At 54.9% G+C, this 22,545-nt stretch overlaps 2 protein-coding genes and 1 pseudogene across 9 annotated transcripts in view; all 3 read left to right on the plus strand.

The window, feature by feature from the left end:
- The first annotated feature begins 4,423 nt into the window (after positions 1 to 4,423).
- Positions 4,424 to 7,101, plus strand: SFTPC (surfactant protein C). Of its 3 annotated transcripts, XM_045398020.2 has the most exons (7): positions 4,424 to 4,495; positions 4,589 to 4,618; positions 5,113 to 5,368; positions 5,716 to 5,838; positions 6,071 to 6,181; positions 6,535 to 6,693; positions 6,888 to 7,101. In XM_045398020.2, exons 3-6 carry the CDS (start codon positions 5,177 to 5,179, stop codon positions 6,673 to 6,675), a joined length of 567 nt encoding a protein of 188 aa, XP_045253955.1. In that variant the 5' UTR covers positions 4,424 to 4,495; positions 4,589 to 4,618; positions 5,113 to 5,176; the 3' UTR covers positions 6,676 to 6,693; positions 6,888 to 7,101. The 3 variants fall into 3 exon arrangements, with proteins under 3 accessions (XP_045253955.1, XP_015310049.1, XP_015310050.1); XM_015454563.3 differs by lacking the exon at positions 4,589 to 4,618 and having other exon boundaries at positions 5,210 to 5,368; XM_015454564.3 differs by lacking the exons at positions 4,589 to 4,618; positions 5,113 to 5,368.
- A 707-nt stretch (positions 7,102 to 7,808) lies between these two features.
- BMP1 (bone morphogenetic protein 1) overlaps positions 7,809 to 22,545 on the plus strand; it is a 47,637-nt gene continuing 32,900 nt past the window's right edge. For 3 of the 6 annotated variants that reach the window (XR_012417123.1, XR_012417121.1, XM_065518572.2), the window contains exons 1-7: positions 7,809 to 8,170; positions 16,262 to 16,375; positions 18,803 to 18,973; positions 19,204 to 19,321; positions 19,630 to 19,808; positions 20,522 to 20,627; positions 22,384 to 22,508. Coding sequence is in view for 4 of the 6 variants with exons in the window: in XM_065518572.2 (XP_065374644.1) it covers positions 8,023 to 8,170; positions 16,262 to 16,375; positions 18,803 to 18,973; positions 19,204 to 19,321; positions 19,630 to 19,808; positions 20,522 to 20,627; positions 22,384 to 22,508 (961 nt within the window). In the remaining 2 variants the exon portion in view is untranslated. Of the gene's footprint in view, positions 8,171 to 15,286; positions 15,389 to 16,261; positions 16,376 to 18,802; positions 18,974 to 19,203; positions 19,322 to 19,592; positions 19,809 to 20,521; positions 20,628 to 22,383; positions 22,509 to 22,545 lie in introns of all 6 variants that reach the window. The other 3 variants (XM_074000418.1, XM_074000417.1, XM_074000419.1) reach the window with 3 other exon arrangements.
- LOC141407569 (uncharacterized) lies at positions 11,882 to 13,234 on the plus strand (annotated as a pseudogene).

The following is a 22,545-nucleotide window of genomic DNA, read 5'->3' on the forward strand; positions in this document are numbered from 1 at the left end:
CCTGTTGAAGCTGGGAAGCGCTTTAGATATTTTTCAGTCCAGCCCTTTGTCTAACAAATGAGGAAACTGAGGTCCCCCAAAAAGAGGCTGGCTAAGTTTGCTATCTCAAGTGTTCTGTACTTTCCCTACTTAATCCTCTCAATAGTTTGAGGCAGGTGATAGTAATTCCCTTTTACAGACAAGAAAAGTGAGGCCTGTCGCACCAGAAGAAAAATTTATCAGCAGGGATTTCTGCCCACTGTGCCCAACTTCAACGTTCAGGGTTGTCCTTCCATGCAGGGTTCTTCCAAGTGTAGCCCTGGGCCTTCTCTGTCTCTGAGGTAAAAACAATTTCCCTAGTATTGTCAAGACATGATTTGCCCTTTTCACTTCTATGAAGTTCCAAATTTAAAAGATTTCTAAAACTGTAAAGGAGTGACACTTTCTAATTTTATTTTTGCTTTGTAAAATAGTTTTTCCATTAAAAATGTGATTTATATCATAACATATAATGGGTTTATTACTGATATTTTAAATTCATATGTAAATAAAAAGATAATTTCTCAATAAATGTCAACAGACATATCCCACATAAACAAAAGCTCTTTGGGGTCTTCAATACTTTTTGAGAGTGTTAAGGGGTCCTGAAACCAAAAAGCTTGAAGACTGCTGCTCTATACCACGTTAGCTTCCCCGTGGCGGAGGATGACTGTCCTAAGAGCTCATAGGCATGGGGCAAGGGGAGCCTGGCTGTAAGCTGCCCGGGCTTCTAGTCTTGTGCTCTTTCCACACCAGTCCAGGGAACTGAGACCAATGGCTTTAAGACGCTTCCCCAGCTGTCCCTAGACTCTGCCAGCAGGGGATTCTCTGGTCTGAGCTTAAGTCATGTTCTCCCAGCCAGGGATGCCCCTGCACTTTGATGTCTACTTGCTGCCACACATTTAGCTGCCCTCCCCATGCCAACTTGGGGGCAGGGAAGCAGTGGGGGTAGGGAGGTGGCTGGGGCAGCTGGGCAACTGTTCCCACCCGTCCCTGGCACGGCTCTGCCCAGTACACAAAGAGCAAAGTGAATCTTGTCCCCACCCCTGCAGCTGAGAGGCTGGAGGAGGAAACGGGGAGGCCCACACAGAAGGGGTGGCCACTGTGGGGCTGTCCATTGCCCAGGGCTCTCAGAGGGGGTCAACCCAGAAACAGACAATGAGGGCGAGTCTGGGCTGTATTCTTAGCTAGTGGGAGGTCCCCTAGAGGATGAAGTAGATGATGCTAATGATGACGACTGGATGTCACACCCATGATGCCATTAGGTCCTTATAATAGCATAGTGAGGTGGACAGCTAGTACCTGACCCATCTCACAGATGAACATACTAATGCATAGCAAAGCAGAATGACTCACGCTGGGTCCCAGAGCTGGCCAGTGGAAGCACTGAGACCTCCACATACAGAAGGCATGGACTATTGGCCACTGTTGGTATTGGTCTCATCATTGACTATCATTAAGTGTTGGCTGTTTGCATGCCTCCTGCCCAGTGGCAGGTTCAAAGAAGCCTATGGGAAGCGTGCTCCTTTCCTTCCCAGGGCCTGCAGTTGGGCTAGAAGACAGAGCAACAAAAATCACCCATGTAGCTGACAAGAACATTCATATGTGCTGAATGGCAGGTGAAGGTGCCACAGAGAGGCTGAGGATTTCAAAGGGCACCATGAACTGGAGTGAGGTCACAGAGCAGGTGCCAATGGCACTTGGCCTGTTTGGGTGGGTGGCATTCAGAGAGACAGAAGGTCAGATGCAGGGTTCACACTTGTCATCTCAGCACTTTGGAAGGCCAAGGTAGGAGGATCACTTGAGGCCAGGAGATGAAGGCTGCAGTGAGCTATGAAGCTGTCATTGCACCACTGCACTCCAGCCTGGGTAACAGAGTGAGACATTGTCTCTAAATAAATAAATAAATAAATAAATAAATAAATAAATAAAACCGGAGAAGTGGAGAGGGATTGGAGGTTGGCTTTCACAGAGGGAGAAATGGCTTAAGCATTTCTCCCATAAGGAGAAAAGGCAAAAATGTGAGAAGGCTGCAGATAGGGCTGGTATGGGGGAGGGGGAAGGTTGGCACACCCAGCTAAAGATCCTTCTGTGTTTCCTTCTCCAAGGAACCCAGGACCTTCACCTGGTTAGTGTGAGTGCTCCAGGAGGCGGGCACCCTCCCTCAGCCCTCAAGCAAAAATGAGTTTTAAGGAGAAGCAGCAGCAACAGCAGCCACAGAGCTTATGACAGCTACAGCCTAAGGGCAACAGGCAAGGGAGACCAAGGACCAGAAAGAGCAGAGGCTTTTTCAAAGAAAGAGACCCCTCTCCTAGCACCCAGTGATGGCGGCAAGCCCCACCCACAGTGCCTGCTAAGAACAAGTCCCATGTGAGGACAACACGGCCCCCTGAGATGCCCACAGGGACCCCGAGATGCCTGCAGTGCTTGGCTCTCCCGCTGGCTGGCTGCCCACCTGGCTCAGGCCCAGTACGTGTGAGTCAGCTGATCAATCGCAATGTTGCCAGGATGATGGGGGCAGGAGTGGGGGCCCTGGGGGAGGGCAGGGGTGGGCACTGCAGGCGAGCTGTCTCCTACATCTGGCACCTGCACACAGCTGAGGCGGAGCTGAGAGGACGCTTCTCTGGGCTCCCCCTCCTCCCGGCACCCCTCCCCTCCTTTCACTGTCCTAGGACACTCTCGAGCTGCTGGAGTCTTAGGCAAATATTTAAAGGGGCAGCTCGGGGGTGAGGAGGGTGGTGGGAGCAAACACTTCCTTCCCTTTCTTCCTTCCTGCGCTTCTCAGCTTCTCAGGGGCTCTCAGTTCAGATGCCATGTTGTTATGCAACCTTGGGGCCGAAGGCCCTCCAGGTGGAGGGGGGGACAGGGGAACCTGCCAGCTCATGACCAAAGGGCAGGGCCCTGGTGAGAGGGGGCTGGGGCAGGGGGCAGGAACTGGGGTGGCATGTTAAAGGACAGGAGGCTGGTTGGGCATGGTGGCTCACACCTGTAATCCTAGCACTTTAGGAGGCCGAGATCACTTGAGCCCAGGAGTTCAAGACCACCCTGGGCAACATGGTGAAAACCCATCTCTATAAAACATGCAAAAATTAGCTGGGCATGGCATGCTCTGGTAGTCCCAGCTACTCGGGAGGCTGAGGTGTGAGGATCACCGGAGTCCAGGAGGTCAAGGCTGCAGTGAGCAGTGATCTCGCTACTGCATGCCAGCCTGGGTGATAAAGGGGCTGTCTTTATCAAAAAAAAAAAAAAAGATAGGAGGTGAAGCGAGCAAGCCCAGGCCTGGACGCTGCCACAGCCACCTGAGTTTAGAGGTGAAGGGACTTTAGAGACCACCTGGCCCAAGGAGTGAAAGGGAACCTGAGAGAAAGTGTGAGCCAGCCCAAAGTCATTGGCAGATTTGACCTCGTAAATACATAGAGATGGCTTTAGGGAAGGCACTAGGAAAGAGAGAAAAGAGAAGGAGACAGTCCTGAAAGTTGATCATATTTGGGTGAGTATCATTCTCAGGGCAAATTTAGGATCAGAGGATGTAGAAGGGGGAGTCTAGAGGGGTAGAGTGTAGACCACAGGGTGAGTGGGCTGATTTGAGGATGGGGAGACTGGGAGCCCACCAGTGACCAGAGCCAGCCCTGTGCAGGGCTGTCCGGACAGAAGAAAGCAGTGTCAGACCTGGAATCTGCCATCAGCAAAGCCTGCAATTGACAGACAAGCCCAGAGCAAAGAAGGAAGCACTGCACATCAGTAAGAGCTTGCCACCAGTGGGGACAGTTTCCAGAATCAGGAAAATAATCACTGGGGGCAAGTTTGAGGCTGGTACTAGATGTGTGGGAGGAGACGAGGTGAGGGAAAGAGTGCTTGAAGTTGGAATTGGTCCTTGCAGGGAAATGTAGATTTATGAAACCCCCAAAACTGATGTCAAAGCACCTCCTGCTTTAGGCAGAGTCCTCTCTGAGTCTACAGGTGCTGCCTCCAGAACCCCCTTCCTGGAGTGCATCCCTATGCATCGAGAAATTCTGCTGGGAAATGTGATGGTCAGACCCTTGGCTGCCTGAGAGGTTCAGGCTGGCAGAAGAATCAGGAAAGCCACAGGGCAGCAGGGGCAGGTGCCAGCAAGGAAGGCGGCCACGCCAGGAAGACACCCACGGTGAGAGGTGCAGATGGCCCAAGGGCAAGTTTGCTCAGCTCACCCAGCTTTGCTCTTGCTGGGGCCAAGAGGACTCATGTGCCAGGGCCAAGGGCCCTTGGGGGCTCTCACAGCTGGCTTATCTGGGCTTCAGTTCTGGAGGGCCAGGAACAAACAAGCTTCAAAGCCAAGGGCTTGGCTGGCACACAGGGGGCTTGGTCCTTCACCTCTGTCCTCTCTCCCTATGGACACATATAAGACCCTGGTCACACCTGGGAGAGCAGGAGAGGACAGCATAGCACTTGCAGCAAGATGGATGTGGGCAGCAAAGAGGTCCTGATGGAGAGCCCGCCGGTGAGTGTGGTTGCGTGTGTGTGTATGTGTGTGCGCGCGTGTGTGTGATGGGCCCTGCCTCCTCTATCCTCCCTGGCCTGTTTCCTTATCCAGATCCATTCACTCAACTAACCTAGGACTGTGGTAAGTCAGGATGGGGGACACCAAGACCACTAAGCCTGGGACCCTTGTGGAGTTGTTCGTGGGCCGAGAGCCATGATTGGGGTCGATTGAAAGGGCCATCCGTAGACAGCTCCGAGTCAGAAGCCATGAAAACTTCAGAAGTCAGGGGACACTTCACAGAGAAAACGACACATGAGCTGGAGCCAGAATAAGGAGGAGCTCACCTGGTGGAGAAGGTGGAAGGCATTCCAGGAAGGAGGGAGACTTTGTGTCACCACATGGAGGTGATCACTTGGGGAACAGAGAGGGGCTGACCATGACTGAGATGCCAGGGGCCTGGGGGACACAGCAGGAAGAGACAGGTGAAGCAGGCTCTCTTGGGTCCCTCAAAACTAGACCCTGCTTCTAAGCTTCTATGTGTCTATGGGTTTGTTAGAATCCAAGCCACCTCCTCCAAGAAGCCTTCTCTGATCTCCTCAACCCTTCCCTGTCTGTCCATCGCATTGACCGTCCAGCCCTAGGCGGCCGTGGGAGGGTGTCCAGCTTGTGCAGGGAGAAGAGGGGCAGCCTCATGACCTCATGCCGGTCTCCCTGCCTGCCCCACTGTGTCAGGACTACTCCGCGGCTCCCCGGGGCCGATTTGGCATCCCCTGCTGCCCGGTGCACCTGAAACGCCTTCTCATCGTGGTGGTGGTGGTGGTCCTTGTCGTTGTGGTGATTGTGGGAGCCCTGCTCATGGGTCTCCACATGAGCCAGAAACACACGGAGATGGTGAGAGGTGTGGGATGGGGCGGCTGTGGGCATAGGACATGCCAGACAGAGGGGCTAGGTGGGATGGGCGATAGGAAACTGTCCAAGGGGAGTGGAGGGGAGGAGGCAAGGGGCACAGCTAGAAGGAAAGAGGCACAAACCAGGTGGCAACCCAGCCCAGGCTTTTCCACAGGGCCCCTGCCCCACAGCAGGACAGCGGCTCCCCCCAGCACCTGGTTCCACTCAGCCTCTCTGAGCTCTCGGGAAAGAGGGAAGCAAATTTGAGTACAGAGGCCTGAGGATGGGGATGGGTACCACAGGCTGAGTAGCAAAGGGGAAAACCAGGCAGCTCCATGCCCTATCCCCAGGTTCTGGAGATGAGCATCGGGGCTCCGGAAGCCCAGCAACACCTGGCCCGGAGTGGGCACCTGGGTACCACTGCCACCTTCTCTGTTGGCTCCACTGGCCTCGTGGTGTATGACTACCAGCGGGTGGGTATGCCCGGACCTCCTGACCCTGGGACCAATGACAAGGCTCTGCTAGAGCCACCCAGCTGGGCCACTTCATCCACATCCTTCTCTCCCCCTCCTCCAGCCCTTTTGGCCTGAACCCCAGATTCTAGTATAACTCCCATGCCCAACCTAGAGGGAGGTGGCTAAGGACCTGGGTCAGGGAGAGAGCAGGGCAGGGACCCCCAAATCATCTCCAGCATTCTGTGCCTAGCTCCTGATCGCCTACAAGCCAGCCCCTGGCACCTGGTGCTACATCATGAAGACAGCTCCGGAGAGCATCCCCAGTCTTGAGGCGCTCACTAGAAAAGTCCAGAACTTCCAGGTGTGTGTGTGGGTGAAAGGAGTGGGCTGTCTCCCTCCCAGGGCTGCTGGGAGGAGCGTCTGAATGGTGGCTATTTGTCACCTGTAAAGCATCGTTCCTTGTTGGCTGCCTGCTGACTGCCCCTCTCCCTATTCCCCTGCACGACTCCTTCCCTTCCCACCCCACTGCCAAGCTGCTGGGCTCAGCTGAGTCCACTCACTACCTGGTGGCTTCTGACTCTAGCACAGCCCCTCTTTACTGGTGAGGAAACTGAGGCTCAGAGAGATTGCCTGATATACCTGAAGTCCCACAATAAGGGCTGCACACGGGATACAAACTCACTTCCTAGATTTCAAATGGAATGCTCTCCGCAGGCCAAGCCCGCAGTGCCTACCTCTAAGCTGGACCAGGTGGAGGGGCGAGATGCAGGCTCAGCACCCTCCAGAGGGGACCTGGCCTTCCTGGGCATGGCCGTGAGCACCCTGTGTGGCGAGGTGCCGCTCTACTACATCTAGGACTCCTCAAGTGAGCAGGTGTGATCCCAGGGTCGCTGGGAGCGCTTGGGCCACCTGCCCGGGCTGTGGAGGAGCGCTCGCGCTGACCAGGCGCTGGGGCATCCACTGAAGCAGGGTCATCCAGGGAGCTCAGGGGAGGGGAGGCTCGCAGAATGGTACTTCCCACTCCCCCGATCCTCTCTGTCCATCTTCAACATGCCTTTGCTTCACAGGGTCAGTGGAAGCCCCAGGGGGACAGGAAACGCCCTGGGCAAAGGGTCTTTTGCAGCTTTTGCAGACGGGCAAGAAGCTGCTTCTGCCCACAACGCAGGGACAGGCCCCGGAGAAATTGGAGTTTGGGTAGAGGATGGGAGCGGGCAGAGGTGGTGCCCAGGGGCCCTGGAACTCCTGCCACAACAGAATAAAGCAGCCTGATTGAAAAGCAAAGGGTCTTCTTCTATCTTTCTGTAGGGCACAGTCCTGCCCTGGCAGGGGCCGGCCGGGAAGGGAAGTGCCTTGGGAGAGCAGAGTGGGGTTTGCCATTCTCCCTCTGTCCCAGTGCGCTGGGGGACTGGGTCCACGCCGGCGGGGGAGAGGGGCTCGCGGGGAGCCATCCACGGGCTTTCGGCGCCCTCCAGCGGCGTCTCCGGAGGAGGGAGAGACACCGAGACAGCAAGAGAGACAGAGAGCGCAGAGAGCGAGACGCGAGAAAGGGTCGGAGAAGGGGAGCTAGGGAGACGTCGGCGGAGAGACCGACCCGAGGCGGGGGCGCGGGGCAGGGGCGGCGGGAGGACCTGACAGCGTGTCCCGCGGCGGGGCGGGGGCTCGGCCGAGCGCCCGCGGGGGAGGCCGCCGCTAGAGGGCATCTCGGGAGCGACAGCCCTCCCGGCACCCCGGGGGCCCGAGCTCCCGCCCCGGCCCGGCGGCCCGCGGCCCGGGCGGCCCGAGCCCCCTCCCCGGGCGCGCGGTTCTGCGCCTTCCCCGCCCCGGCTGGCGCGCGGCCCGGCCCGGCCGAGCACTGTCCCGGCCCCGAGGGGGGCCGAGCTCGGGCGAAAACCCGCCCTCCAGCGAGCTCATTTCCCTAAAAAGGGGGGGGGAGCCGGAGGGAGGGAGGGAGGGAGAGAAAGAAAGAGAGAAAAAGAAGGGAAGGGAGAGGGAGACTGCTGCAGCCCGAGGACAAGCGCGGAGCGGCGGGCCGAGCGGGGGGCGGGAGACAGGAAGGAGGGAGGCGAGCGGAGGGAAGGGGAAGAGGTCGGGGAGCGAGGGCGGGAGCGGTCGCGGTCGCGATCGAGCAAGCGAACGAGCGGGCGAGGGGACGCCCTCCCCTAGCCTCCAGTGCCCCGCTTCCCTCGCCGCCGCCCCGCCAGCATGCCCGGCGTGGCCCGCCTGCCGCTGCTGCTCGGGCTGCTGCTGCTCCCGCGTCCCGGCCGGCCGCTGGACTTGGCCGACTACACCTATGACCTGGCGGAGGAGGACGACTCGGAGCCCCTCAACTACAAAGACCCCTGCAAGGCGGGTGAGCGCCCCCCGGCCCCCCGGCAGCGGGCCAGGCGGGGAGGCGCGGGCGGGTTCGGGTTTGGGGTTGGGGGAGGACAGTCCAGTGTGGGAAGCCGGGAGCTGCCTGGTTGGCAATGCAGTGGGGAACAAAAGAACGAGGGGGAGAGGGAGGGGGGTTTGGGGGACTTTTCGGACTGAAGTTTTGCTGCTGTTGGTAGAAGCTGCTGCCGCTGCCTCTCATCTTCCCAGAGGATTCCAGGGGAAGTCTCCTTGGGTCCCGGGAAAACCGGCGGGCAAGGCGGCTTTTCCTTCTGTAGGAAACTTTTCTGGCCAAACTCCTGTGCGTGTGTGTGTGTGTGTGTGTGTGTGTGTGTGTGTGTGTGTGTTCTTTCCCCTTCTCCCCCATCTCTCCTGCTCCAGGAGCTGAGTGTTTTCCAGCCTGTCTGGGCTGCCCTAGGGCTGCACATCTGTCTGGCTTGGAGCTGGGAGGCCTGAGTCTCCCAGGAGCAGGTCCCCCAGGCCACCACCCAGCCCAAGTGGAAGAAAGTTTTGTCAGGGATTCCCTGAGATCGTGCTCTCTGGGTATCCCGTGGTTTAACCAGTAGCTGCAGCTTTCTGGGACTTAGGAGACAGCTGTCAAAGTCAGAGAAGCCAGCTCAGAAGGGGGACTTACTTTTGTCCCTATGTGCCCGGAGACCCCTGCCAAGGCCAAGTTGGGGTGGAAAGAGGGAAAATACAAAGAGAACCCAGATATTGTATATCAGCTCTGTCACCCCCCAGACACCAGAGGCTAATTAGCGGAGGTCAGGACCCTGGAGTGTGTGTTTGCCTGTGTGTGTGTGTTCTTTGTCTCTGAAGACCCTATGTAACCCCTTCACTCCTGCTGGGTCCAGAGGGGTCCTGCCCCTGGAGTGACCAGATGGCCAGGCACTCGGGCCATTTGCCCGATTGGATGCCCCGGGCAGGCTGTTTGGGGACACACAGGGACAAGATAACAGAACTTTTCCTTGACTTCCTGCCTCTCTGACTTCAGCTCATCTCCAAATAGCCAGAGCTAGGGGAAGTGGCATAGTTCCTAGAACTGGACTGCTTGTGTGGGGCACAAGGGGCGGAGGGGCAGGTTGCTCTAGTCCTGGCTCTGGAGACCCTGTTCAGGGACTCTCTTGGGAGGATGGCCCACAGGCAGGAATAAGAGACCATCCATTGGAGAAGATCAGGGCAAATCCCTCAGCCCTTCCCCCTCCATGCCTGCTGGGCTATGGGTAAACCGGGACATTCGCTGTCGTCTTTCTTGCTGGGTGCTGGGAGTGGGCATAGGGCAGAGTGGACTGCCCATGGACTTTGAAGGCAGGCACATCTAGCTTTCAATCTTGACCCCGCCACTCGTTATAGCTGTACTACCTCAGAATGGTAATGATCATGTCTGGACTGCCGCTTTCACACCTGTAAAATGGGACTGATTATACATCTTCCCATAGAGTTGGTGGTAAGGGTTAAATATGAGAACATACATAAAACACTTAATAGTGCTTAACACAGAGTCAGAGCTAAATAAATGTGGGCTGCCTCCTCTCTGTTTTCTGTGCCTCAGACTCTCACTTCGTTTTTTTGAGGAGTGTGGGATTGCTGCTGTCTCCTTGTGCTTCTTATCCATCAATCCATCAATACCTAATATGTGCTAGGGCCTGGAATGGATGTTGTGGGAGGTACTGAGATGTACAAGCTAGGACCCTGCCCTCAAGGAGCTTACAGTCCAGTAGGGACCCAAGACACCTACAGACATAACCAACGGCACAAACCAAGCCACACTGAGTGCCACATTGGAGAGTAGGACGCTAAAGGCTCAGGGAGTCTCCTACCCCTCTGCAGCCTGGTGGTGGCAGAGAAATGTGATCACAGCAAGCTGGGAAGGTCTGGGGGGTCTTCGTGGAGGAGGTGCAATTGGGGCCAGGCCTTAAAGAATGGGTGGGAAGCCATTCTGATGTCTTTCCCTTCTTGTTGGAAATGGGAGTGATTTTCAGAGCAGCAAGAGGCTGAGGGCTCTCCCCCCAGTCTCAGGTTTCATGCTAGGGTGGGGCTGGCTGAGTTGGAGCTTCAAGTAAGGGCTCTGGAGAAAGCACTCTAACCGGGTGAAGTGAGGCTGGTGGGGCGCTGGGCCAGGCCTGGGGGCGGCTGAGAGGGCCCTGGGGCCTGACAAGGCCAGGCCTTGGGTCAGATCAGCCTCCCTCTGGGGTATGACTGATGCTTGAGATCTGCTGCCCACCTCTGGAAGAAACTTACATGGCCATTCCTAGGCACTCACACCCACACCCCTGTGCCACTGTCTTCTAGCCACGGGTCCCTCAGCTCTGTTCTCCACGTTGCTTTCTCTTGCCTGGCTTTGCTTCCTGTACCCTCTGCAGCCCTGACCTCCAGATGCTGGAGGTGATGATGGCAGGCATGCCTGTCCCTGCTCCTTTTCAAGGGCTGGAAGTGAAAGCTCCTTTGACTCCCACAGCTTACCTGTGACCTCTTGGGTTGCTCTGAGGGTAGCCAGGCCCCTTCATTGGGCCATTACTGGTCAAGTTATGGTTGCCGTTGTACTAAGGGCAAAATTAAGATCTTTGATAGCCTGGAGAGGTTCCTGGACCTTCTGGGTGAGACCAGGACATTGGGCAGGAAGCCAAGCTGGTCTGTTTGTGTGCTCAGAGCTGGTGCCACCAAGCCCTCCCTAGCCCTTGCCCAGGAAGATTTTGAGGCAGCCCTGATTTCCTGTATGTCAGGAAATCAGCCAAACCATGAAGGGGGTCCTTCTGCAAGATTCCCAGCACTGTTTGGCTACCCCAGGTGACTAGCCAACAACCCCCTGGAGAGACCTTGGAGGCAGGAATTGGGACACAGTTGATCCCATAATCAGAGAAGCCCATTGGCCTGACCCCACAGGGGTGGGGCTAGAAGCACGTCGCACACAGGGCTGGGTAGTAACCCTGTGGCAGTGTTAAAATGGGCCAGTGAGGCCCCTGCTGCCACCTCAACCTCATCTGGCAGCCCAGAGTCTGCAGGAGCGGAAGGGGGCAGCTCTCACCAGCCCACACCCCCATCCCCACCCAGGGGCCGCCTGGGCCAGGTTTGGACATGAGAGAGCCACAGAGGATTAGGGTATACCCTCTGAGGTCTAGAAGTAATCTCTCCTGTCACCAGACCACACTCCCCCTCTAGACAGCTGAGTCACCCCACCCACCCAGGCCCCTGCCCCTGAGTCACCTTCTTATTTCACTGCCCCAAGCGGGGAGGAAAAAACTTATACTCTCCCTGGGCCCTAGATGGGTTGAGCGGGGCCCAGGGATTTCCCAGGAAGAAGGGATTCTTAAGAATTATAGGCTGGGCGCAGTGGCTTATGCCTTTGGGAGGCCAAAGCGGGAGGATCACTTGAAGCCAGGAGTTTAAGACTAGCCTGGGCAACACAGCAAGACGCCCATCTCTACAAAAAACTTAAAAAATTAGCTGGGGGTGGTGCCATGCGCCCGTAGTCCCAGCTACTTGGGAGGCTTAAGTGGGAGGAGTTTGAGCTTGAGAGTTCAAGGCTGAGTCCAGGAGCTGGAGACTGCAGTGAGCTATGATTGCGCCACTACTCTCGCCTGGGTGACAAAGCAAGACTATGTCAAAAAAAAAAAAAAAAAATTCTAGTTTCTCTAGAGATCTGAGGAGAAGATATTGGGGTGGGGGGAGTAGAAGCACCAGTTCTCAGGCCACTAAGAACCTCCTAAGGAGATCCAAGGGAGTCAGCTAATCTCTCTCTCTCCCGTCCCTAGCTCTCTTTGTCTCACACTAGTGCATCTCTGTCTATTTCTAAGTGTACCCTTGTCCTTTGGGGAGTGTGGCCCATGAAACACAGTGCATGCCTGCAGTTATTTGTGTGTTTAAAAACACAAGATCCTGCATGGGGAAGCGGTTGAGTGTGTGTTTGTGCACATGCGTGGGTATGTCGCTGCCTTGTGGGCAAGCATGTTCACCCGTGTGGGCATGGGTCTTCCTGAGTACATGGAGGCATGGGTGCAAACGTGCACCTCTGCAGAAGTGTTCACATGTGATGAAGTCCATCCACATGTTTGCAGGGGTTTGCGTGCGTCATCCCCCAGCTAGAAGCTTGCATTTGTACCACAGGACATGCGTCAGTCTTGCACATATAGCCTTGGGGCTCATTACACCAGCCAGCTTCCTCTCCCCATTTCCCAAGGAAGGGATGCCTTGCTATGCCCCGGGCAAGGAGACAGTGGAGTCCAGAGGTTGGCCTGGAAGAGTGAGATTCTTCCCAGGCCCAGGCACACAGATGGGCTCAGCCACGGTGCTCCTGGCAGGTTTACAGCCAGAAAACAACACAAAAAATTTTTATCTTGTGTCGAAAATAACTACTACCGTGACCGTGACCCCAGGGCTTCCTCTGAGTAAGGAGAGACCTCCTAGACTCCTTAGCATCCAGATTCCCTTGCTTCCCCAGAGGGGAGCCCAAAAGCACAGTGCCCCAAGGCCCAGCTCCTGCCCCTAAGGCTCTCCTGTCCATCTTCTCTCTCCCCACCCCCACTCGGTTCCCACGCATTCTTCAGCCATGACATCCTCACCCCTGGAGCTCAGCAGCCAGGGCCATGCCCTGCCCTGCCTTACATTTGCTTTGCCCTGGTTCTACACTGGCCCTGGACTCGCAGGCCAGCACAGTTCTGTGGCCTCTGCACTGGGGTTTCACTCAAGGAGGGGTGGGGGCAGAGAGTGTGGGTGAGACAGCATTCCCGGAGGAGGTCTAGAGCTGACTTTGAGCTTACAGGTTGTGTTGGGATAATATTAAAGTAGTGGGCGGTGCTTACCGTGCTGCACGCTCTATGCTAAGGGGTTCGTGTATATGTCTTATTTCATGTAGTAATCCTAGGAGACAGATTCTGTTATCTAGGAGAACACTGAGCCTTAGAAGAGTTTACATGGCTTGTCAGCTAATAGTAGCCAACCTGGGATTCCAAGACAGGTCTGTCTGACTCCAAAGACCTTGCCCTTTGCTCTGTGTCCAAAGGTGAGTCTAAATGTCCAGACACACCTGTATGCGATGATGCCTGTGGGTTTGGGTGTGGGAGCCTGCAGGTACAATGTCTGTGAAAGGTAAAACACGTGTGTCCGGGCATGGTGGCTCATACCTGTAATCCCAGTACTTTGGGAGGCCAAAGCAGAAGGATCACCTGTGGTCAGGAGTTCAAGACCAGCCTGACCAACAAGGTGAAACCCCGTTTCTACTAAAAAAAACAATACTAAAGTTAACTGGGCGAGGCTGAGACAGGAGAATTGCTTGAACCCGGGAGGCAGAGGTTGTAGTGAGCTGAGATTGCGCCACTGCACTCCAGCCTGGGCAACAGAGTGAGACTTCATCTCAAAAAAGAAAAAAGAAAAGAAAAGAAAAGAAAAAAGAAATAAAAAGAGAAAGAAAGATATCCACAAGTCTAAGTGTGGAGGCATTCGTGTGGCACATGCACATCTATGTGAATGGCGAGTATGAACCTGCTGCTTCTTCCTTGGAGTGTACCTCCCATCCCATGTCCTTGCTAAGGCCACTCTTGCATGTCACCTGGGAAGCATCTTCTGTTGCTGTCCCATCAGTTGCTGAGCCAAGGCCACCTGCCAAGGATGGCGATTTAAGTAAGAAGTAGCTTTCTCATGGGTTGGAAGAGATTTGGGGCCACTTACTGGCTGGTGACCTTGAGTGAGTCATTGCCCTTCATAGGCTCAAGTGTTCTGATGTCTAAAGTCAGGGAGCGGGGCTGGAGCCTAGCCACTTAGGTTATCTCTCTCTGAGAGTTTCTAATGGGGCACTCCTCCGCAAGAGCATGGTGTGGAGTGTGGCTTACTGGGCATGTTGTGGGCAGGCCAGGATTAAATTAATTAATGGGAAAGTACTTTGCCAATTGGAAAGCACCACAAAAATTTCAACAGACATTTACATAAGGTGTCATTATCACGACTATTATTGGCTTAATGAGTTCAGAGCTTGCAGCTGGTTTGTGTGTGTTGAAGCTTGTGCATGTGTGTTTTTTAAAAACTGTGACTGTGTGTGTATTTTGTTGTGGATGTGTCTGAGTATCTATTTTTGTGTATATGTATTTGCAATAGGGGTTCTAGAGAGTTCAGTGGTCGCTGGACTGGAAATGGGGAGGCCTGAGTTATACATCCAGTTTTCCAGTGACTAGCAGTGTAGGTTCAGTTAAGTTGTTGCTTTTGGGATCTCAGTTTTCTCATCTATAAAATGGAAGTTTGGCCTCGATGACTGCCACAGTCACTCCCACATTCTGTTGATCCTGTCTAGGTGAGGGTGTGTCTCTGGGCATGTATTTGCAAGCCAGAAGAATATCAGCGTAGCAATTCATTCATTTGAACATCCTGGATGTCTCCCGCCTGAAAGTGCAGTGCTGGGCGCTGCTTTCGTGTGCAAGGATGTGTGTCTCTGGCTTTGATGGCTCTGCACTGGATGGCAAGGGTGTGGATGCCACCGTGTGTCCGTAGGAACACTAACCTTGGGTGTCTGATTCTGTATGTGATGAAGTCAGTGTGTGTGTGTGTTCACCAGTGAGGCCAACTGGGGAGGAAAAACCTGTGTAGAAGTCCTCAAGGTTAAAACAATTTGTGTAATGCGACCGCCAGGCCTGTATAGCGCTCTGCCTGGATGAGAAGCAGATGTTGCCGTGGGTGGAGCTGCAGGGAAGCCGCTGTGGGTCCCACCTCTAGCCCAGCCTCCCGCCTCCCCCAGCCCAGCTCAGCTCAGCATGCAGCTCCCATATGAGCACCTTCCAGAGCGGCCAGTTCTATGGCCTCTGCTTCCTTTTCTACAGATTTCGCAAAAGGGAGACAGACAGTTCAGACGGGTCTCTGGAAACATCCCTCCTCAGCTCCACATACTGGAATCGGAATGGCCCTTTAGGGAGGCTCTCTTCCCCTCTGGCCTTTCTGCTTGAGCAGCCTAAGACTTGGAATAGGAATTACTTGAGAACTGTTAAACTTTTTTCTCCTAGCTGGGAAGCTCCCGGAAGGTATCTTCGTTTCCCAAAGATGCTTATCTGTTCTAATGAAAATTGGTGCAATTTTATTTCCTTTTTTTTTTTTTTTTTTTTTTTTTTTGAGACAGGGTCTCACTCTGTTGCCCAGGCTGGATTGCAGTGGCATCATCTCAGCTCACTGCAGCCTTGACCTCCCGGGCTCAATTGATCCGCCTGCCTTAGCCTCCAGAGTGAGTAGCTGGAACTACAGGCATGCATCACATCACCATGCCTGGCTAATTCTTGTATTTTTTATAGACACAGGGTTTCACCATGTTGCCCAGGCTGATCCTGAACTCCTAAGTTTAAATGATCCGCCCACCTCGACCCCCGCAAAGTGTTGGGATTACAGGTGTGAGCCACTGCACCTGGCTTACTTTATTTCATAGACCCCCCCAACCTTGGTTAAACTGAAACAGCATTTGCTGAGTGAACACCACATGCTCAGCACATCCTGTTTTATTTTCTTCATAGCTCCCGTTGCTATCTAGAAGACCCTAGGTCAGTATTTATTTACTTGCATATTATGGAAGGTTAGCTCCACAGGAGCAGGGGCCTCTTCTGTCTTGCTAATGACTAGGGTATTGTCTCCACCACAGTAGTATGTTAACTAAGTATTTGCTGAAGAATGATGGCTCTGTGGCTCACACCTGTATTCCCAGCCACTGGAGAGGCTGAGGAGGCTGGAGCATCTCTTGAAGCCAGGATTTTGAGACCAGCCTGGGCAACATAGCAAGATCCTGCTAATTTTAAAAAATTAGCTGGGCACAGCGGTGAGACCCTATCTGCCCCACACTCCCCAAAGAATGATGAGCTAACAGCCTGGTAGGGACTGAGCATCAGCTTTATTGGGATTTTTAACTGAAAAGTAAGCATGAGCTTCCCAAGAAATTCTATAAGCTGATCCCTAACTGCCCTTCTCCTTCTTGTTCAGATGGCATTTGAGGATCACAGTCGCTGTGGAGGTTGGGGGCTGGTGCCCACAGGGGTGGGGCTAGAAGCACGTCGCACCCAGGGCTGGGAAGGGAGATTAACTCAGCCCTGGCTTCTTCTTTTCTCTTTAGCTGCCTTTCTTGGGGACATTGCCCTGGACGAAGAGGACCTGAGGGCCTTCCAGGTACAGCAGGCTGCGGATCTTAGACAGCACACCACTCGTAAGTCCTCCATCAAAGGTGCAGGTAAGTCGGGTGCCAAAGGGCCCTCTGTGTCTTAGAAATGAATTCCAGTCTTAGGGAAACAAGGACTCTCCCTGTTCCCAGCCAGGCCCTCCCAGGACAGAGGCCATGAGCTTGACCCCAGCACATAGGCCTATCTTCCCTCGGGATATCTTCATCCCTTCCCCAAAGGAGTAGTAAATACAGACATCCCTAGCAACTAAGAACTGACATTCTTTCTGCTTACAGTTTACAAACCACTTTCAAAAGTATTGTCTAGCCTGACTGTCCCCAACCACCTTTAAAGGCGGTGTCAGGACAACTCCTGTTTGACAGGTCCAGAAACTAAGACTCACAGAGGTAAAGTGACCTGCCCAGGATCACACAGCTAGTGAGTGGCAGAGCTGGGACTGGAACCCGAGCTTTCTCACTCCAGATCTTGACACTCTGCCCAACACTGTAATCCCTCCTGGGCTCTCCTGTTCCCACTTTGCAAATTTCTGTGCATCCTCTGAGGCCCATCTCAGGAGCTTCTCCTATTCATCTTTCCCAGTTGCCCCCTAAACATGACTATCCCTCCATTTTCCCTGTTTTCTCCCTCGTCTGTGCTCACACTCTTCCCCTGTCACTTATCACACCATATTGAAAGGATTTGCTCCTATGTCTCCCTAGCTGGACTCAAAGCTCTTTAAGGTCAGGGATGCTTTCTTCTTATCCTTGATTGTGGTCCAAACTCCTAAAAATTCATGTGGTACTTGTGCATGGATGCGGGAATGGGAGGGATGAGGGGCTGGGCTGCGTCTGTTCTCTCCAGCCCCTCACTGCTCTGTAGAAGGGTGAAAGCTCCTCACTGCCAATGCTGATGTTTGAGACATGGTCCTGAGAGCACACAAATAGCCCCCCCTTCCCAAAGGGCAGGGGCAGGGATTCTTTTTTCTTTTGTTCTCTCTCTTTTTTTTTTTTTTTTTTTTGAGACAGGGTCTCACTCTGTTACCTAGGCTAGAATGCAGTGGCACCATTTTGGCTCACTGCAACCTCTGCCTCCTGAGTTCAAGTAATTCTCATGCCTCAGCCTCCCAAGTAACTGGGACCACAGGCATGCAACACCACGCCTGGCCACTTTTTTATATTTTTAGTAGACATGGGATTTCACGGTGTTGGCCAAGCTGGTCTCGAACTCCTGGCCTCAAGTGATCCATCCTCCCTGGCCTCCCAAAGTGCTGGGATTACAGGCATGAGCCACCATGCCAAAGGGCAGGGATTCTTATTGAGGGCCTGCTCTTGGAACACTGTAGCGTGCCTGAAGTTTTCCTCTCCAGCTTGAGGGAAGATCCTGATGTGGTACCTTATGGAATAAGGGTAGGTGGCATTGGAGGGTGACCTGGTGGCCTGCTAACAAGTAAGGCTCATGTGACCTTAGTGGGGACTAGTAGGTATGGCACAAGGGAAAGCTGCATGGAGGGGTCCCCTGCTAAACTACCAGGTGACTTTGGGCAAAGCTTTGGCTTTAGTTTCCTCATGTGCCAAATATAATATGACACTTGTCCACATGCCTTAGAGCTCCTATGTCAAATGCAAACATGAATTTGGGAAACCAAAAGAAGGCATAGAGTTCTGAATGTTCCACAAACGTCAAGGTTTATTCAATGAGAAGGGATATTTTCCTAATCTCAGATCCCCACAATTCCTAGAAAATGAGTGCACCTTTGTTCTCTTTTATGATTATTGTCAATTCTCACTGTTTGTGGAAGTTACAGAATAACTTTATAGTTACTCTGTACAGTCACTGAAAACACTAGCAAATACTGACCCATTGCTCCTAGGGAAAACACAGGGTCAGGTTCCTTCAAGCCTCTGGTCACAACATTTTTGTCAACTGATCAATGCATCACCTTGTTTTATGAGTGTTTCTTTATAAAGACACCTTGCTTAATATGGAGCTAATTCACTAACATCGAACTCACCACCAACAGCACTCTAACTCATGCCTCAAAGAAGCTTACCTAGCACATGTATGTTCTCTGTAAGGCACATCACAGCCTTCTTGCCCTTGGGAACACCAGAGAGCCCTTCAGCATTATGCTCAGGGGCTGTTTTAAACAGCAAAACCCTCAACAAAGCGCACAAAAACGCAAAAAACAGGGCACTTTAACTAGACCTCAAAAAGGACCCTTGTTTACATGATGGGAGCGGAAAGCAGAAGGCGGAGCGTTGAATTGTTCGACCTCAGCTAGGAACATGCATGTTGGGTGACTGAAATTTTTCACTGCTCGGCAAATGTCCACAAATGACCGTGAAAGCCCTGAAAGTATTGATTTTGGGGGCTGCGAATAAATTTTAGCCAGTACGCAAATTTGCAAGCGTAGAATCCATGAAAAATGAGGTTTGACTATGCTTTTGTTTTCCTGGTCTTCCTCTCCAATCACTAGCCACCATGCCTTCCTCTTTCAGTTCCAGGAAACACTTCTACCCCCAGCTGCCAGAGCACCAACGGGCAGCCTCAGAGGGGAGCCTGTGGGAGATGGAGAGGCAGATCCCGAAGCCGAAGGGCGGCAACGTCCCGACCAGAGCGTGTGTGGCCCGATGGGGTCATCCCCTTTGTCATTGGGGGAAACTTCACTGGTGAGCGTGCTATTGTGGGACCCAGGGTGCAGCCAGCTTTTGGGCCTGGCCTTGGGGCAGCCCTGCCAGGCACGGAGGCGTGGGTGCCATCTGCAGCCCGAGTGCCCACACTTTCCTTTCTGGGCAGTCTGCTCTCCGAATGGCTGTGACTCTTCTATGGTGGGTAGGGGGTGGGTAGGGGGTGGGACCGCCTGGACACCGTGGCAACCTGTCTTCCTTCCTCCTGGCAGGTAGCCAGAGGGCAGTCTTCCGGCAGGCCATGAGGCACTGGGAGAAGCATACCTGTGTCACCTTCCTGGAGCGCACGGACGAGGACAGCTATATTGTGTTCACCTATCGACCTTGCGGGTGAGCAGGAAGCCCTAGGCACTACACCTTCCGCCGTTGCCCCAACCCAGGTTCTTCCCTGGGCACTGCCACTGCCCCCAGCTGGGCACAGCGCTGGGTCCCTTCGTCCCCTCCTGCTATGGGGCATCTCCCCAGGAACTGCCCCTTGTGTGGCTGTGACCTCCAGCACACAGCCTGGGCACTCGGCGCTCAGGGCCCACCTCCCCTCCGCTCCCCTCCCCCCCCACCCCCGGCAGCCTGGCCCCGCCCCTGAGTGGATGCACTCCCCCAGCTCGGGACCGCCCCCCTGAGCTGGCCCCGCCCTCCAGGTGCTGCTCCTACGTGGGTCGCCGCGGCGGGGGCCCCCAGGCCATCTCCATCGGCAAGAACTGTGACAAGTTCGGCATCGTGGTCCACGAGCTGGGCCACGTCGTCGGCTTCTGGCACGAACACACTCGGCCAGACCGGGACCGCCACGTTTCCATCGTTCGTGAGAACATCCAGCCAGGTAGGTACCTGTCCCTCGGTGCGGCCTTGGTGGGCGGCTCCTGCCCCAACCCCCACCTCCAGGGACCCTGGGGGCAGTGGGAGCCGCTCCTGCCAGCCGTCATAGTCTGGGCCCTCAGCGCTACCCTCAGCCTGGGTTGAGCCGGCCCTTGCCTTTGAGGCATTTCCTCCTCCGTGGCAGATCAAGTACCTGCATCCGTTGCGGAGCTCCTCTGCGGGGCTGGGCCAGGTCCTGGTCCTGGACAGCGGTAGCCCGGGCAGCCTCTAGGGTGGGGCATGGGCTTAGTGGGCCCGCCCTGGGGACTGCTCAGGCCTTTCTCCCCACCTCTGCCCACTTTCTGTCCTCTGCCTGGTCTGCCCTCTGAGGGCTTTTCTCTCATTTTCTTGATATCTCTGTCCCTCCCTTCCCACCTCCTCCCTCTCTCCCAGGCACTCTCCACTCTTCACTGCTTCCTTCTCAGCTGCGGCTCTAGAAATGGGTGCTTTCTTTCCATGTTCCCTTGAGTCCTCCATTCACCAGGCCCTTTGCTGGATAGGACTCTTCCTGAGACCCTCCCCACTCCCCAGGCTCCCCTTGGCTGCTCCCCGGACCCTCAGGTAGGGGGGCCCTCTCAGATACAGGAAGGACCCCATTCCTGCCCTGGAAAGGGAGCGTTGCATCCCAGGCAGACCCACTCCCTCCCTCCCCACACACCCTTTTCCTGATCTTCTCAGGGCAGGAGTATAACTTCCTGAAGATGGAGCCTCAGGAGGTGGAGTCCCTGGGGGAGACCTATGACTTTGACAGCATCATGCATTATGCTCGGAACACGTTCTCCAGGTAGGAGATGGGGTCAGGGCTGGGCCTCTGCTGGCGCAGCCCCACCCTGCCCTCTGTAGGTCATTCTCCTTCTGCCTGCCACTTCCGGGGCAATGACCCAGGAAAAGAGTGGCCCTCCGGGGGACTGTGGCCTCCAAGCAGAGGGTCCACGGATGCTGCCTGCCCTCCTGTCCTCTTCCATGGGTGGGGCTGTGGCAGGGCCTTACCACTGTGTGCACCCAGGGCACCTGGCGGAGGAGGCTGAACCCAACCACTGTGCAAGCCAAGCAGTGTGGGGTAGCCCCAAACTATCAGCCCAAAGGGTGCTGAGCTTTTATTTGTGGGCCATTTGTTTGTTTTTGTTTTTGTTTGAGACAGGGTCTTGCTCTGTCACCTAGGCTGGAGTGCAGTGGCACAGTCATGGCTCACTGCACCTCAAACTCCTAGGCTCAAGCAATTGTCCCGTCTCAGCCTCCTAAGTAGCTAGGATGACAGGTACACGCCACCATGACTTTTTTTTAGAGATGGGGTCTCACTATATTGCCCAGGCTGGTCTCGAACTCCTGGGCTCAAGCAATCCTCCCACCTCGGCTTCCCAAAATGCTGAGATTACAGGCATGAGCCACCATGCCCAGCCATTCCTTTTTAATTAGTCTGCTTTTTTTTTTTTTTTTTTGGTAATTGGCCAGTTTGCATGAAGCCAGGCCCCTGCCCTGGACTAGCCCTCGTGCCCAACTCCAAAGCACATCCTCCTTATCCGATGCCCAGGTCCCCAGAAGCCACAACTAGAACCCTCGAAGGTGGTGGCCCAGCCTCCCCTCCCCCAAGCTTCTCCTTAGCAGAGTGTGGGAAACGGCACCTCCCTCCTCCTCACACTCCTTCCTGGCCTGGCCATTCCCAGGCCTGGTGCTTTGCTCATCCTCTGTCTGTGTCCCAGACAGTGGCCCTGCCCCCTCTTCTCAGTGCTTTACCCGATCCACTTTTCCTGCCTGCAGACCTGCAGGAACAGAGACCAAGGAGGGGTGGTGAGGTCATTCTGCCCCCCCACACCCACAGACCCGGCCTTACATTTCCCACCGCATCCCACCGCACCCCCTGCTGTGATCCACCCAGCTGGGTGTGAGTCAGGGGCCCTGGGGAGGTGGAGGGCTGCCTGCCTTCCCTTCACTCTGCTCCTCCCAGTGCAAACACCCAGGATTCAGAAGGGAGGAATGGGGGGTACAGGAGACACTGATAGATGGGGAGCTGGTGGGGCTGTCCCCGGGGCTTGGTCTGGCTGCAGTGGAATCTGCCTTTGGCCTTGTTCCATGTGCATTCAGATGCAGCCTGTGCCAGCAGGGTGAGTAGCTGGCCTAGGGAGTCCTGGGGGAAGTTTAGTTAGGGCTGGAGCAGCATGAGGGGCTGCAGAAGCAGGGACCCAGTGGGGTTGGAAAGATGACCCGCTAGGGGCCTGTAGCTTTCCTGGGACTGGGAGTCATGGCCAGCCTGAACTGGGGGCACCAGTGGGTCTCAGGGCACCCTGGACCTACATCCCTGACCTCCCAAAGTGTTCCTGGGGCTCCCCCGACTCCTGTGGTGTGGCTGCCACGGAGCAGGGTGGCTGCTGGTCAGTGGGCAGTGTAATGACAGGGTGAGACGTCTCCACCCGGCCCTGACCCTGCTGAGGAATGTCTGAGCTCCAGCAGGGTCGCGACTTGTGGGTACGGATGGGCATGCCACCCACTCCCTGCCCACTGTCCCCAAGACGCTCACCCTTCCTTCTCTCCCTCTTCTTCAGGGGCATCTTCCTGGATACCATTGTCCCCAAGTATGAGGTGAACGGGGTGAAACCTCCCATTGGCCAAAGGACACGGCTCAGCAAGGGGGACATTGCCCAAGCCCGCAAGCTTTACAAGTGCCCAGGTCAGGGCAGAGAAGGGATGGGTGAAGGCGTGGAGGG

This window comes from Macaca fascicularis, chromosome 8 (genome assembly GCF_037993035.2).
Source record: "Macaca fascicularis isolate 582-1 chromosome 8, T2T-MFA8v1.1".
NCBI classification, from domain to species: Eukaryota; Metazoa; Chordata; class Mammalia; order Primates; family Cercopithecidae; genus Macaca; species Macaca fascicularis.

Coding starts and splice junctions, on each gene's coding strand:
- SFTPC (XM_015454563.3), top strand. CDS start 4,454: ATGGATGTGGGCAGCAAAGAGGTCCTGATGGAGAGCCCGCCG. Junction 5,369..5,715: donor GCCAGAAACACACGGAGATG/GTGAGAGGTGTG, acceptor CCCTATCCCCAG/GTTCTGGAGATGAGCATCGG. Junction 5,839..6,070: donor TGGTGTATGACTACCAGCGG/GTGGGTATGCCC, acceptor TTCTGTGCCTAG/CTCCTGATCGCCTACAAGCC.